At 38.0% G+C, this 17,238-nt stretch overlaps 1 protein-coding gene across 1 annotated transcript in view; it reads left to right on the plus strand.

Moving 5' to 3' along the window:
- Positions 1–17,238, plus strand: part of LOC111049608 (WW domain-containing adapter protein with coiled-coil homolog) — a 36,362-nt gene that overhangs the window by 8,251 nt on the left and 10,873 nt on the right. The window contains exons 7-17 of the mRNA XM_039431350.1: positions 204–451; positions 2,527–2,612; positions 3,988–4,074; positions 5,696–5,914; positions 6,456–6,573; positions 9,630–9,875; positions 11,121–11,145; positions 11,842–12,186; positions 12,466–12,476; positions 13,191–13,607; positions 15,775–15,948. Of these exons, the coding sequence (XP_039287284.1) occupies positions 204–451; positions 2,527–2,612; positions 3,988–4,074; positions 5,696–5,914; positions 6,456–6,573; positions 9,630–9,875; positions 11,121–11,145; positions 11,842–12,186; positions 12,466–12,476; positions 13,191–13,607; positions 15,775–15,948 (1,976 nt within the window). The remainder of the gene's footprint in view (positions 1–203; positions 452–2,526; positions 2,613–3,987; positions 4,075–5,695; positions 5,915–6,455; positions 6,574–9,629; positions 9,876–11,120; positions 11,146–11,841; positions 12,187–12,465; positions 12,477–13,190; positions 13,608–15,774; positions 15,949–17,238) is intronic.

Here is a 17,238-nt window from a genome sequence, read left to right on the forward strand (position 1 = left end):
GACTAGGTCGAGTCTCTTCTCGACCTGAGTCGCGTTAGTGTGAGTTGAGCCTTAGTGATGAGCCCTCTTGATCCTGGTGTCACCAGGGAAACACTTGAAGACATTTTATTTTAATCTTCTCGCACCAAAATTGTACAATCTTTAACCTGTAAAAATCAACACATAACTCAATGTGAAACGTGTTTTTAATTGTTGGTTTTCAGGAGCGGCTTGGGAGTGGGCTCCAACAGAATGCGCGGTGACACATCGCCTGGGGGTGGAGGTGGGCCGAACGGTAACAGTTCGGGGGCAGGGGGTGGCTCCGCTGGGGCGGGGCTGGTGTTGCGCGGTCACCATTCCAACGACGCTACCGACTGCGCGTTCCAGCAGCAGAAGGGGGGCGTGCGGCCAGCTGCCACCGATAACAAGGAGAGAGATTCACGAGACTATAAGAGGGCTGATAAGTATTCCGGTGAGAATTTAATTCAAATTTATATATTATTTGTTTTATATTATATCTATTTATTTGAAAATACACATAATGGGCCATATGTATAAAGTTTAAAATTTGCTTATTCTTAGAAAATATTGAGCATATTAATATAGCAAAACCTTTTGCTCACGCTCATCAAAAAAAAAAAAATAGTTTGAGCATTTGCTCAAAAGTAAAGCTTATGCTCAAAATTTTATGAATAAACCAGAGCATTTGTCAACTTTTGAAGCAAATGCTTCAAAAAAGGTGAGTCTGGTCTGGAGCAGCTTTTCACCTTTTGCTCATAGTAAAATGGATCAACTGATTCGTGTCAGTAAGAGGAAACTATACCAGATACGATCACAACCAATAGTTAAGAACTATAAAACTTTTTTTAGATTCAACAATGATATATATCACCATTATTCCTACAAAAGATACATATCCGATATAAAGATAGCCATCACAGAATAGGAAATAGATTTTTAAGAAGATAAGAGTTTGGACGATTATAAGTAGGCTATTGAGATTATAACATTATGCTGAAGATTATTATAGAGATGACATTTTTTCACGCTATTCTGAATTCAACTAACCTTAAACTCAATTCATAGATAGAGAACAGGGCAGACGACCAAACACAAGCGGTGTCTATACTTGCATATTTAGCGCTTACGTGAGTAGCACATTCTAACCTTTCACTATAAATACAAAGTAAGGCGAATCAGCTGATGAAAAATCTTTAAAATACGTGAGCATTTGCTCCAGAGTTCAGGAGCATAAGGAAAGAGTATAAGTTAAAGCTTATTCATATAAGAATAAGCAAACGCTTATGCTTCTACCTAATGCTCATGAGCAAAACCTTATGCTCAGTTTGTATTCATACGGCCCTTTGAGTGTGTCTGAAAATTAGGATCTGTCTACTACAGTCTTTACAATCACGTTCTCACGAGTTGATCCCTGGTCTGATTAACCCCTTCTACAGCATCAAGACGCTACTACGTATAGCTGTAACGTTTAGTGCCGGTTGCACGAAAGCGGGTTAAATTTTAACCGTGATTAATTCCACGAGAACCAATCGGAGAAGCCGTCTTTTCAAAAAAACCTTCTGATTGGTTCTCGTGAAATTAATCACGGTTAAAATTTAACCCGCTTTTGTGCGACCGGACCTTAGTCAACCAGCTATTTGAGTCAACAAGTTTAGCAAGCCGCAATTTTATAATTCAACTCATCAGGCCACATCTTTACATGTTAGATGAATTCATCGTGATGCAATTTATTACATCGTTACCGGATTCTTTCGAAATAGGCCTATTGTATTTTATACAATATTCACAACCGTACTTACTTTGATTTATTGAAAAATTAGCATCCAGTGTCCTTCAATTCAATAAATCAATAATTTTATTCAATTCAACACAAAATACATGAAGGAAATCAAAATTCCAAAATTACAATCAAAAATAAGTTTCTAATAAAATACAAAAGCAGGCTTCATGGTGGGGTGTGCTGAAAAGAAAAAAGGAGGAAAAATACCTAGCCAACTATAGGTTTCCCATGTAATAGGCAGGTAGAGGGTATAAAAGTAAGGAATGAAGGGTGAAGAGGAGTGGAAAAGGGAAGAAAAGGAGAAGAAGGCAGGAAAAAAGAGAGAAGAAATATGAGCAAAAATTGTAAGCGAGTCCACTTTCAACAACTTTATCTAAAAGAAAAGGCCTTGCAAACAGTAGTTAGAGCAGAAATCTCGAGATTCGAAAGAAAAAAACTACTGTAGGTCCAGGTTTTTATTTCTAGTTTAGTTTTTCTACTAATCTTAAGAGTCTATGAGAAAGTGGTACGGAATAAGGTTTATTATTTTAATGCTTATATAGATCAACTGTTTCTTTAAACAATTTTATCTGGTATTTAATTATGGTTTTTATATACAGGAAGATATATTCAACATCTGAAGGTTTTGTACGTTGCAAAGACATGGATTGACACAGATTTCAAGTGAATTGTTAATTGTATATATGATGGAAGTGAGTTGAAACATAAAATGAGTAAATGTGATATTTATTAATGTAATGTTTCAGACTGCGTTAGGTCTCCGAAAGATAAGCGTAGCAGAGAAGCCCGTGATTCAGAACATAGGACCAATCATGATAGGAATAGCTCCGAGGTAAGTCATTCAAAACATCTTCCTAACAATTCTCAATCATTTAGGGTAACCGTCCACTGGAACCGTATTCAACCGATCAGTTCGGCCGTTGGATCGGATGAATGTGCCGGCCGTTAATTCGGCCGAATATAGTTGTCAATTGGAACAGTTTACGTCAGTCCAGTTCAGAAGTTGGCTGGTTGCCAATTAATGAATTAACTACTATCATAACCACCAAAATTTTTCATAAACAATTATTATATTGAGATTTTGAAAATTGAATAAACAAATATCCACTAAATTAGTTATTCATTACAATAATCTTACCTTCAGATCGATCCTATTTGTTCAGCAATCTTTGTCCACAGATTCCTTTGAACATCAAGACGATGATATCTTTTGCTTCGCATATCCCACAATGGAACATGCTCTTGAACCAAACTTATCAACTTTTCATTGTCCATAGTTACAACTTTATAAAACAGAACAACTTCAAAAAACAAACAAGACTGTTGAACAATTTCAGGTTAGGAACACTTTGTTGTCTCAGCTCGACTAGTTAGTTCGGCCGGATAGAGCCGGAAAATCTCATTCAATTCGGATCGAAAAATTGATCGGCCGGAGACGGCCGTGCACGGCCGTATGAAACTGTTGCAATGGACGAGTATCTATAGCTTTCTTTGTTGGGAGATCGTTCGGACGAGTTCGGCAGTTTTCGGCCGATGCTAGTTCGGTCGAAATCGGTTCCAGTGGACGGCCCACCTTAGTCACAATACTTCACATTGCCGCTTATGACGCAAAACACACTAATTAGTCATTGCAATTAGACATGACTCCATAAGCAACTATGTGAAGTATTGTGACTAAACGTGACTAGTCTTGTCTTGACAAATCGGTGTGTGACCAGCCTTAAGACATTGCAATTAGACATGTCTTCATAAGCAACTATGTGAAGTATTGTGACTGAACGTGTCTGATGATGCATATATTTCATATTATTATTAATCATCTACTTTTGAGGATTGTGCACAATAAATTGAATATTAACTCAGTTCTGCTCCCACAGTATTCCTTCATTTTTTCTCCCAATTTATTGAATCTTCATCAATTCAAATGTCTTGAGATTTAATGTATCTCTCAAGACATTTAAATTGATAAAGATTCAATAAATTGAAATGAATTGATAAAGATTCAAATGTCTGTCAAATACCATTTGAATTGATAAAGATTCAATAAATTGGGAGAAGAAAAATGAAGGAATTCTGTGCTAGCAGAACTGATCCTGGACTTTTGAGGATGGTTTAACATATGGTATACGTCTGTAATAGTTATTTACTCGAAGATAAGAATCTAGTTCTGGAATGATTTTGTAATTTATTGTTTCTGTGTTTTGCAGAAAGTTATACTACACACAATAAAATTGTCATCGCAGAATTCATCAAGGGACACGCCGCAACGAAAACCTTTGCTTACTGCTTGCCAGGTCAGTAAATATGCTAACTATTCTCAATATTCGAATCTTCATCAGTAATAATCAATTAGATTAGCAGAGATTGTTATAAATATGCTATGGAAGCATTCATGCTATTCAACATACTATAATCCACGGTTAAAACTTGGAGTTGATTAGAGTAGAAGAGATTATTAGTTCAAAAGAATATCACACATTTGAATGTAGGGAGCCTAATATCAAACTATAGTGAGGTCCACGTTATACTAGCAGTGTTTGATTAGCAATGGTATTGCTATCCTCGTCTATCAGTCAACGAAGCGGATAGTGCTATCTCTTTCTCGCTTTGCTCTGTCGTCAGATCGTCTTTTAACAATGTAGAATCAATTAATTAACAAAATATTTCATCTTAATTATGAAATTATTGAAAAATATATTTTTTTCGTAATAAAATATAATTGATTATTTTAAACGAGAATGAACAGTTAATATTAAAACAATGAACCTGTATCAGCTACCGTTTACAGAAGACATTGACAAGGCAGAGGCTCGGCAACGTTGTTCGTCTATCTTTCTCCACTGCAGTTATAACGTGAACCTCACTATAGTATATTATTATCAATATCCAATTAATACATAATTTTTTCTCGATAAATTAGTATCTTACAATAGGAATAATCCATTACTGCATCATATTATTCATTTCATGAATTCAACCGCACTATGGAAGGACAGTGTTTTCATTCGATCCAGGAGCTTTTCAGTTGCTTTAGTTGACTGTGATTTTTCGTAGACCTTTGAGAGTATATATGTAACAATCTGTCTTATAAATGCACAATCTAAGTTGAATAATTTAAATGATTGACAAGTCCATATACCCCTTTGAGAGGAGGTCAGTGGCTGCTAAATTATCTATCTATGCTGTTGACTCAATAGGCATCCGCTTCTTCTTGTCTTGTTCTCCTTTTTTTTCTATAGCTTATTAATTGATGTACCTACAGTATGCTCTTATGTATCCTAAATAAACTGCTAATCAATGTTTTGTTGCTTTAGTTTGTCATGTGTGAATGTCTTTAGATGTATACAATGTTACTCAATGTGCAATAATTGCACATATAATTATTAATAATAATATTAATATAATAATTATTATTGATGTGCAATTTTACCCAATGCACAGAACATCTAAATTTGAAAAGGGAGCACTATACAGAGCAATGAGTTTTTCAACCATCTCCCAAACGAAATCAGAATCATAAATTGAAAATCTAAATTCAAGGAAAAAGTTTTGACCTATTTGACACATAAAGCATTTTATTCAGTCCGAGAGTTTCTGGATGACCATTGACAGCTTCTCTTCCTGAGATCCAACCCATTAATACAAGGTAGTTTATTCAATGTTAGTTGGATTCAACAAGTAGCCCTACCTAAGTTGTTGATAATTAACTTTTTCAAGGCCTCCAGTGTGTGTTTTTAGTTTTAGTTCTAAAATTTTTACTTTTATTTGTGATTAATTCATTTATTTACTGTAATTGGTTATGTTCATTCTAATTTGTATATTGACAAAGCTGAAATTTTCTACATACTGTAAATGTTATGTAAGAATATGAAATTGCTAATAAAGAATTTGAATGTTTTGTGGTTGTGATTTCAGGACAAGCGTGACGACCGCGACCGGGAACGCGACCGAGACAGGGACAATCGCGACAGAGAAAGAGACAGAGATAGGGATCGGGATAGGGAGCGTGATAGGAGTGAGCGAGAGAGAGACAGGGGCGGCGAGAGAGAGCGCGAACGGGTGCTGAGAGTGGGCGACTGGTCCGAACATCTCAGTTCGTCCGGCAAGAAGTACTATTACAATTGCAAGACTGAGGTCAGTACCCAAAAACTACAAGAATCAAGAATTTATCCGTCGCAATATTGAAAAATACATCGACATCGTCAGGTTCAACAAACATAATTCTACATTAATTCTATAGTACATTTTTTTCGTCTTTTCTGGCCACATAGGACCACTTAAAAGGCTGTGCAAAGGCCAAAAATAAACTTTCTACTGGTGATATTTTCCAAAGTTTTGTATATCATCAAGCTATCAAAATGAAAAAGTTTTTTCAGGAAAACATTATTTTCCCATCTTTACTTTTTGAGATATGAGCGACTAAAGTTTAAATTTTTAGGACAGAACATTTCAAATTTGGTAAGAGATAAATCCATGAGATTTAGAGGATAGATGAAGGGCCTAGTGTCCGAAAGCGCTCCACTAATGTGAGTAGAAGCTAATAGCTTTTAAATACCTTTCTGCTATGTCGTAATTTAGTGGTTTAAAAGTGAGTAAACTTCTATTCAAATGGGTTCTGAATGTTGAATTTCTTGTGTTGAGTAGGTATTGATTTGTGTGTTTAACTGTGTTGCAGGTGTCACAGTGGGAGAAGCCGCGTGAATGGCTGGAGAAGGAGCAACAGCGAACGCAACGCAACGCGGCAGCCTCGCAACATGTTGCCAACTACAATGCCAACACGCAACGTCAGCTGGGTGAGTGTTGCTGCAACATGTTGTTGCATTCATTGAGTTGCTCCAATTACTACCGATCAAATATGTGAATTTTTCCTTTTTAGTGATAATTATGTGAAATATTTCTTCTATGTTTGGTTTTGAAGCATCTAAATTTGAAAATCTACTTTGTGAAAATAATCAAGTACTGAACATTTTGTGAAGTGAACAACTACATAAAATATCGCCTTAGCAAAGGCTAAAAATACACTTTCTACTCATGATGTTTTTCCAAGTTTTTCGATTTGTATATCACCAAGCTATCAAAATGAAAAAGTTTTCTCAGGAAAACATTATTTATCGATCATTACTTTTTGAGATATGAGCGCCTGAAGTTTGAATTTTTGGGACAGAACATTTCAAATTCTGTAAGATATAAGTCCATGAGATTTAGAGGATAGATTCTTCATGGTATTGTTGACCTAGTAAAACAAAATTTTCTGAAAATATAAATTGTTGAAAAAGTTATTCAATTTACCAAAAGTAACTAAAAATAACTCAACTAAAAGCTATCTTTGGTTATTTTTAGTAAATTTAATAACTATCTTAAAAATTGATATTTTCAGAAAATTTTTGTTTTACTAGATCAACAATACCATGAAGAATCTATCCTCTAAATCTCATGGATTTATCTCTTACCAAATTTGAAATTTTCTGCCCCAAAAATTCAAACTTAAGGCTCTCATATCTCAAAAAGTAATGATCGATAAATAATGTTTTCCTGAGAAAACTTTTTCATTTTGATAGCTTGATGATATACAAATCGAAAAACTTTGAAAAGTATCACGAGTAGAAAGTTTATTTTTAGCCTTTGCACAGCCTTAACCTACTTCGGACTATGTGTAACCTTTTCTAAATTTAAGGTTACCTTATTTTTTCTCTCCCTATCATTTTTATGAAGTACTTATTGTATGAATCAATAAAGAATACCAATTTCAGTTCCAAAAATATTGCTCCTTCCATGTGAAGGCGGTTAATAACTGTTAGTACATCATGAGAAGAGCCCTGGTTTTCATTGTTGACAATGGATTAGAAATGGCAACCAGGGCTCTTCTCGTGCTGGACCACTACCTCCGTAAACAAAGCCATAGTGCATTCTGGTGACGTCAGCATTGGTAGGGCTCCTACACCAATAGAAATTTGTTGATTTCAGCTGATCTATATCAGCTAGTGTTTTTATTGGTGTAGGAGCCCTACCTGTGCTGACGTCACCAGAATGCACTATGGCTTTGTTTACGGTGGTAGTGGCTGAATTAGGACCGCCGCAAAGTAGACCCACGCTAATCAACGAAAAGCGACCCAAGCCGTGGGATGTTTTGTAACCCATTGCTAGGCTTCTCTAGACATCTGTGTAATGATGAAAATACATGCAATGAATAATCCACTTGTCAGCTGATTGATTATTAATAATTCTATAGCAATGGTTTACAAAACATCCCACGGCGTGGGTTGCTTTTCGTGGATGAGCATACTCCTCTCTCATACATGGTGGCCCTGTGTGAATCATCTCGCAACTCTTCCCTATGCCGTGTTCCATAATGGCGCATTGTGGAAATGTGCGCCAGTTCTGAATTTATTCTTGTTCCTATCTATGAAACATACGGTCTCTAGGATGTACAAGCTCGGAAGAGGGAGAATTTTCATCTCTTTAACGTACGGTCTGCAGCTTGAACGTATGGATTCTCCAACAATCACTCGTATCGCCCACTTCTGGATTCGGAATATGTCGTTCACTTGTCTAGAATTCACCCAAAATATAATTCCATAGGTTAAAAGAGAATGGAACAATGCGAAATACACATCTTTCAGACTTCTTATGTCCAACAATCCTTTCAAGTTTCTAAGTACGAATATCACCGAGCTCAACTTACTTTTTAAAGATTCCAAATGAGGTCTCCAAGAAATTTCTGAATCCAATACCTCTCCTAGAACTTTTATATTGTCTACAGGCTTCACATGTCTGTCTTCTACTTCCAAAGTTGCTCCTCTAGCTGTTCTGAAAGGTATTTGTTTGGTTTTTTCGCGATTCAGTATGAGCATATTAGCGCTTAACCATTTATCTAATTCAACAAAAGCGGTTAAGTTTAGTTTCATCTTCGTCAAGAAACACTAAATCAATCAATCAAATTTCATTTATTCAAGTAGTTGCATATAAAAGTCAAGCTTCACAACATTGAATCGTCACAATCAATAATAAACACAGAAAATACAATAGTGCAAGACGTCAAAGAAAAAACACTGCCTCTAGGAGCACCCCCTGGAAAAAATCGATTAATTTCAGTTGATTTGAAGGAAATTTTTATTTTATAATAATTCTATGATATGTAATTTTCTTCCCTCAAGACATCCACACATTCATCCACTGTGTATGGCGCTCTTTTTAACAGAACTTCCCTTATATTTCGGTCATCTTTGAAAAGTTGGAAAAATCTTTGAAATGATGGGGGAGTCTATTTATAATTTTTATTGTGCAATAGTGTGGGCTTTTCTCCAGAAGGGTTAGTCTATGCGCGGGGTAACCGAGGAGTGAGCCACAATCCTCTTACTGTAGGAATGATCGAGTTCAACGGATGAGAATGCCCTCCAATTTTTACTAACGTTCGTAATGATCTCCAGAAAGTACATGGCTGGCAAAGTTGATGTACTCTTTCTCACAAAATAACCTACAGGCCTACAGGATGTTCGGGCACTAAGGTTAAAGATTATTCTCAGAGCCCTTTTCTGCCTCCTGAAAATTACTGAGGTGTGTCATGGCCACCCCGGAATATCAAACTGTAACGAATGACACATGAGATAGCCATGATAAATCGCAAGCAGGGAATTATACCCTACTGCTCCCCTCACACCTCAGCGAGAACCGAATAGCAGATATCCTATACTAAAGAAATCGACATTTGATTTTGTAATATTATTTAATGATGTAATATTATATATTTGTTGGTCAATGAAACTAATCTATTCTGTTCGTTTAGTTAGTGTCAAAGAACACTACAAAATCACATTCTAATGCTTGATTATTGTCTCTGTTTTGGTTACAGCAACTCACGACAAACATTCCAACTCGCGTAGTGGTGGAGGGGGTGTGGTGGCGGGGTCAGCAATGCCCAAGGGTGGCGGTGGAGGTGTAGGGGTTGTGTCGGCCCGCACTGGAGCACCCCCCTTGGCGGGCGGGGTGGTGGGGTTAAACAGCGACAAGCACCACCAACATCACCACCATATGGCCACACATAACGCCACCGGCTATTGGTCCCAGCAACAGCAGCAGCATGTGTCACATGATACAGGTTAGTTGATACCTTAGACGCTTAGACCATTTATAGAATAGACATGCCCCATACTGAAAGTCGATGAAGCCAACATCTACTGCCATATCGCCCCATCGTGACGTCAGCATCGTATAGAAAACTTTTCTGTACAGTTTGTTTATATTGTTTTCCATAGCAGATTGTGTATATTTCAGATGGAAGTGAATTATTAAATACCTTAGTATGAATATAATCATAAAACATGTATATTTTGTACAGCATATAAGATGTCTGTTAATAGTTAGTTCGAACAGACAATTATTAATCATTGTTTTCAAAATTGTATGATAATAAACTATTAGTGACTGTCTCTTTTTGTTCTCTTAGCACATTCTTAAAATATCACAGTTTCAGGTTTCAACATAGAAAGATAAGATCTATCTAATTTACAAACTCTACAGAAAAGTTTTCTATACGATGATGACGTCACGTTGGGGCGATATGGCAGTAGATGTTGGCTTCACCGACTTTCAGTATGGATGTACAATGGGGCGTGTCTATTCTATAACTGGTCTAAGGTTGATACGTAGATACAGTTGAATCATGGAGGAGAGATAGGTCGTTTATGTTCTAAATTTCAAGCCGATTTTTGTCAACTAAACTTGACTATATTATTTTGTTTTTTGATCATAGCTGTTTCCATGAATGAGTTTTGTCGTGTCACTTAGATATCCCATAGTTCAGGTCGTTCATGTTTAATATTTCAAGCCGATTTTTTTTTGTCAACTGGAACCGTTAACTAACGACTTTTGTCTATTATTACTGGTTTTTTGGGGTGAGAGTGTAAGAACGACACAGTATGAGAGCCTCACATAGCTTCACAAAAAGGTGATGAATGATAATAGAGTACAAACGTTTCTATTTGTGATGATTCCATGAATGGATCAATAGAGATATGATGAATAGCTGAGATGAAACTTGATAATGAGTAGCTGATATAAAACGAGACAGAGAAATTAAACCTGAATTACCTGTTAAATCTATACTATCATTGCGCTGACATTACACCAGAATGGCCGTTTTTACACTTACTGATTGTCGGCCAACTCAGAATAATTGTCCTTTGATTGGCTGAGAATCAGCTGTTGGTGAGAATTTGTCAATCAGAGCACAATTCTGAGTGTTAGCCGACAATCGTTATGTGTGAAAACGACCGTTTTATTTGACAGCATGTTATTTCGACCCTCACAACATTTGCAGGATATTGAGTCATGTTTATTCCAGTTGTGGTGCCTGATGTTATATTTAGGTACAATACTGACTTGAGAGACTAACTGAAGCAATGTTTCCTAAACAGAGAAAGTGGAGAATATAATGTCAATATAAAGTCTGAAAGGGTAATCTGATATGATTTCAATCAAGTTCACAGTGTATCTTATGTTTTCTTTATTAACAATTGAGCCGAACTCCTTACTTATCTTCAGATCTTCATAAGTTCATCTATATTATGATAATTTATATATATGGTCTGTTTATAATCCGTACAGTATTTTGAAACCAACTGCTATCTATGAACAAAGTCCAGTATTGTAGGTACTTTTTATGAGTAGTACCATAGGAAAAAGGTAGCATAAGAAGTTATCCCATGGTATAGAGCGTTCATGTACCAAATTTCACTGTTTGTTCAAGCTGATTATTGTCGAATATTTATTTATTTACAATGCAAATGACACTAATGTAATAACATTGGAATATAAAATAATAAGATAGTCTTTGTGCTATTTTTCTTCCAAATTATAGTTATAGGTGACAAAGTCCAAGATAAGGTTAACGAATAATATTATTCAAGAAAATTTGGAACCATGCAAGAAACACAAACTTGTAAACACTAAAGCTGAGCTGATATTGAAAATATTGTTGATTAGTGATGTCTTAGACGTGTATTTTGTGCATATTTTTATATTGTTAGTGAATAAACTGACTGAATTATTTTGTTTTTGTTTAGGTGTAGTAATGGACCGACCGCCAACGCAAACCCCAGCAGTCAACAAACGCAGGACATGGAGATCTGTTCGGGCGACAGTACGCCGACCGAATCGGAAGCCAGCTATGTAGCCCCGCCCACCGTTGTGACGTCACTAGCTGCCGTAACTGCACTGCCGGGAGGCGTGGCCTTGGCCAATGCGCATGCGCGGGAGGTGTGGCACTGGTCAGTGCGCACGCGCCGGGAGGAGGCGTGGCCAGCTTGGTTACTGCTCATGCACCGGGAGGCATGGCCTTGGCCAGTGCGCATGCACCGGTGGTGGGAGGGGGCGTGGTCTCGGCACTGGCGCCTGTCATTGGCGGATCGGTGACGTCGGCCGCAGGAGGTGTGCCGGTCAGCGTTGGAGGCGTGGCTGTTGGTGTGGTGGTGGGGGAAGGTAAGAGACACTTTTTCTCTTCTACTGGTTGTTGCATCCAGGGACTAGAGTGTGCTGATTGGAAAATTTTGGTCGATGATGTAGCACTACCTCCGTAAACAAAGCCGTAGTGCATTCGTGTAACGTCAGCACAGGTAGGGCTCCTACACCAATAAAAATTCGTTGATTTCAGCTGATCTATATCAGCTGGTTTTTTTTTAATGGTTTAGGAGCCCTAACTGTGCTGACGTCACACCAATGCACTACGGCTTTGTTTACGGAGGTAGTGGATGTAGCCGAAGGCTTAGACTAGTTATAGAATAGACACGCCCCATTCTATATTCGTACTGAAAGTCTATGAAGCCAACATCTACTGCCATATCGCCATATCGTGACGTCAACATCGGATAGAAAACTTTTCTGTAGAGTTTGTTTACATTGTTTTCCATAGGAGATTATGATAATTTATATATATGGTCTGTTTATAATCCGTACAGTATTTTGAAACCAACTGCTATCTATGAACAAAGTCCAGTATTGTAGGTACTTTTTATGAGTAGTACCATAGGAAAAAGGTAGCATAAGAAGTTATCCCATGGTATAGAGCGTTCATGTACCAAATTTCACTGTTTGTTCAAGCTGATTATTGTCGAATATTTATTTATTTACAATGCAAATGACACTAATGTAATAACATTGGAATATAAAATAATAAGATAGTCTTTGTGCTATTTTTCTTCCAAATTATAGTTATAGGTGACAAAGTCCAAGATAAGGTTAACGAATAATATTATTCAAGAAAATTTGGAACCATTCAAGAAACACAAACTTGTAAACACTAAAGCTGAGCTGATATTGAAAATATTGTTGATTAGTGATGTCTTAGACGTGTATTTTGTGCATATTTTTATATTGTTAGTGAATAAACTGACTGAATTATTTTGTTTTTGTTTAGGTGTAGTAATGGACCCGACCGCCAACGCAAACCCCAGCAGTCAACAAACGCAGGACATGGAGATCTGTTCGGGCGACAGTACGCCGACCGAATCGGAAGCCAGCTATGTAGCCCCGCCCACCGTTGTGACGTCACTAGCTGCCGTAACTGCACTGCCGGGAGGCGTGGCCTTGGCCAATGCGCATGCGCCGGGAGGTGTGGCACTGGTCAGTGCGCACGCGCCGGGAGGAGGCGTGGCCAGCTTGGTTACTGCTCATGCACCGGGAGGCATGGCCTTGGCCAGTGCGCATGCACCGGTGGTGGGAGGGGGCGTGGTCTCGGCACTGGCGCCTGTCATTGGCGGATCGGTGACGTCGGCCGCAGGAGGTGTGCCGGTCAGCGTTGGAGGCGTGGCTGTTGGTGTGGTGGTGGGGGAAGGTAAGAGACACTTTTTCTCTTCTACTGGTTGTGGCATCCAGGGACTAGAGTGTGCTGATTGGAAAATTTTGGTCGATGATGTAGCACTACCTCCGTAAACAAAGCCGTAGTGCATTCGTGTAACGTCAGCACAGGTAGGGCTCCTACACCAATAAAATTTCGTTGATTTCAGCTGATCTATATCAGCTGGTTTTTTTTATTGGTTTAGGAGCCCTAACTGTGCTGACGTCACACCAATGCACTACGGCTTTGTTTACGGAGGTAGTGGATGTAGCCGAAGGCTTAGACTAGTTATAGAATAGACACGCCCCATTCTATATTCGTACTGAAAGTCGATGAAGCCAACATCTACTGCCATATCGCCATATCGTGACGTCAACATCGGATAGAAAACTTTTCTGTAGAGTTTGTTTACATTGTTTTCCATAGGAGATTATGTCCATTTTCATGAATAATAATCTACTTTCATCTGAAATAGACACAATCTGCCATGGAAAACATTGTAAACAAACTACAGAAAAGTTTTCTATCCGATGATGACGTCACGATATGGCGATATGGCAGTAGATGTTGGCTTCAGAGGCTAGACTTCCCAGCGTGTCTATTCTATAACTGGTTCAAGGCCGAAGGTACTAATTTCCTAGTGGAAAGAAAGTAATTGAGTCCAGTAATACACACCACATTTCTCCTCTTCGTAAGGCTGGCCACTAACGTGAAGTAAGTTAGTATCACAGAAAGTAAGTATTAAATGCTGATACGTCTGGACGAAAACCAGAACAAAATCTTAGTAGCTTTGACAGGTGAACATCTTAGCATTTGTGTGCCCTTTCAGGTCAGGTGTACTCTAATGCCTAGTCCGCACTATCGCCCAGTCGTTGGCCAAGCTGTGTCAAGCTTGGCCAGTGGCTTGCCAAGTCAGTAAATCTGGCCACATTGGTTTTGCCATCCACACTGCAATGTGATCATTTGTGGTTGCTCAGCTGGCCACTCGCCTTCGCTCGACAAAAGTCGGAGCGATGTCAAGCGAAGGCCAGTGAAGGCGAGCGCTGGCAAACCACCCATCCACACTCTGGCGCTCGTCGTCATTGGGCGATAGTGTGGATGCGGCATAAGATATGGGATGTGAGTTCGTGTGATAGTTGTATCGGGCATGTGCAACATTACCTTATAGTGAGGTCCACGTCGTAATGGCAGTGTAAAAAGATAGTAGAACAACGTTGCCGAACCTCTGTCTTGTCAATGCCTTCTATAGACGGAAGCTGATACAGGTTTATGAATGTAATATCAACTGTTCATTCTCGTTTAAAATAATTATAGTTTATTAAGCAATCTTCCTGTGATGCAAATTGAAATGGAAAATAAATAATAGTGAAAATCGATATTTATGTGTACATCGATATGAAAAGTTGACTGAACATTCTACTTGGACTCTATTGTAAAAAAATAATAATAATAAGAAATCAATAAGAACTGTTGATATTTATTGATTAAATTTAATTTTTTTTAATCCCTCAAATAGCTTGTAGCTAGAGGGATAATATATCACAAATTGTATATGATTATTTTTGTATCTGTTTTGTTTTGAGTTGAATAAATGAAATGAAATAAATTATATTTTTCAATAATTTCATAATGAATCTACATATTTAAGATGAAATATTTTGTTAGTTAATTATTAGTTCTACATTGTTGAACGACGATCTGACAACAGAGCAAAGCGAGAAAGAGATAGCGCTATTCGCTTTGTTGGATGATGGACAAGGATAGCAATATAAAAAAATATTTATAAAAAATTTTACACGTGAAATTCTAACCTTATCTTGTACTTTGTCACCTTTAAATTTGGAAAAAATACCACAAGGACTACTGTACCTTATTATTTTATCTACCAATGTTATTACATTAGTGTAATTTGCATTGTAAATAAATAGACCTTAAATACCATTGCTAAACAAACACTGCCATTATAACGTGGACCTCACTATATATTCTTTGATGTGGGGTGGTCGATGTGTGAAGACTCCCATAACAAACAATGCTATTCAATTTTGATTGTAGTCGTCTTTGTAAGAATAATAATTTTGTTACCACTTCCGTAACAATGCTTTTCTTGTTTCGAATGTTGTCATTCTGTGTGTATTGAATGTTTGCATTTTGTACGTGACAGGTGGCAGTGGAGTGAGTGGCCCTGTGCCGCCTCCCGTACTGCAGCCGGTGCCCCCCATGCAGCCGCTAAAGGTGGACTGCAGCTCAGTGGCTGCAGCTGCCAGCTCAGTCGACCCCAGTGGGCCGCCCACTCCGACACATTCCGAGAGTCACGACTGTCACGATGTGCGAAAGTGTGAGTACAACAAACTATCTGTCACAATAACTATTGATTAGTTGAGAAGGGGTATCCACAATCTTGGAGATAGCCAGCTAAGGGTTACCGTCCACTGGAACCGTATTCAACCGATCCGTTCGGCTGTTGCATCGGACGAATCTGCCGGCCGTTAATTCGGCCGAATATGGTCGTCCATTGGAACCGTTTAAGTCAGTCTAGTTAATTATTGAATTAACTAGCCACCAACATTTTCCATAAACAATGATTATATTGAGATTTTGAGAATTGAATAAACAAATATTCACTAAATTAGTTATTCATTACAATAATCTTACCTTCAACAAATATCCACTGAATTAGTTATTCATTATCAAGCAATATTTGTTCACAGATTACTTTGATCATCACAACGATGATATCTTTTGTCTCCCGTATCCCAAAATGGAACATGCTCTTGAACCAAACTTATCAACTTTTCATTGTCCATAGTTACAACTTTATAAAACAGATCAACTTCAAAAAACAAAAAAGACTGTGAAACAATTTTAGGTTAGGAACACTTTTTGTCTCAGCTCCAGGGGTGCCCACAGCATGTTTTGATGTCGCAAGTTGCGACATTAGGCTGAATTTTGGGGGGGATTTTTGGAAAAAACTAGGGAAAATGGGGGGGGGTTTCAATATTCAGTTTTTAAGTAGCCTACCTAAATGGATACCAAATTTTGAGAATTTTGCGACATGGACCATTGGGGGGTGGGCACCCCTGCTCAGCTCGACTAGTTAGTTCGGCCGGATAGAGCCGGAAAATCCTATTCAATTCGGATCGAAAAATTGATCGGCTGTGCATGGCCGTATGAACCTGTTGCAATGCACGAGCATCTATTTCTTTCTTTGTTGGGGGATCGTTCGGACGAAATCGGTTCTAGTAGACGGCCCACCTAAGTCGTTAATATGTCTAATGTTGAACAACAGCTTCCATAATATCATGGAGAAAAGATAGCGTAAGAAGATATCCCATGGTATAGATAGTTTATGTTCGAAATTTTAAGCCACTTCCTGGTTAACTCAAGCTGATTACTGTCGGCTTACTGTCTATTATAACTGTTTTGTTGGGGTGAGAGTGTAAGAACGGCACAGTATGAGAGACTATCAGCTTCACATAGCTTCACCAAAAAAGTACTAGGACTATCAGCTGGATGTAACATTGAGAATTGGAACATAAACGCCCTATACCATGGCATATCTTCATTATGCCATCTATGATAATATACAGAGTTGAAAATGGCATCAATGTTGAAACATGTTGTGATA

The sequence above is a fragment of the Nilaparvata lugens genome, chromosome 6 (genome assembly GCF_014356525.2).
Source record: "Nilaparvata lugens isolate BPH chromosome 6, ASM1435652v1, whole genome shotgun sequence".
NCBI lineage: Eukaryota > Metazoa > Arthropoda > Insecta > Hemiptera > Delphacidae > Nilaparvata > Nilaparvata lugens.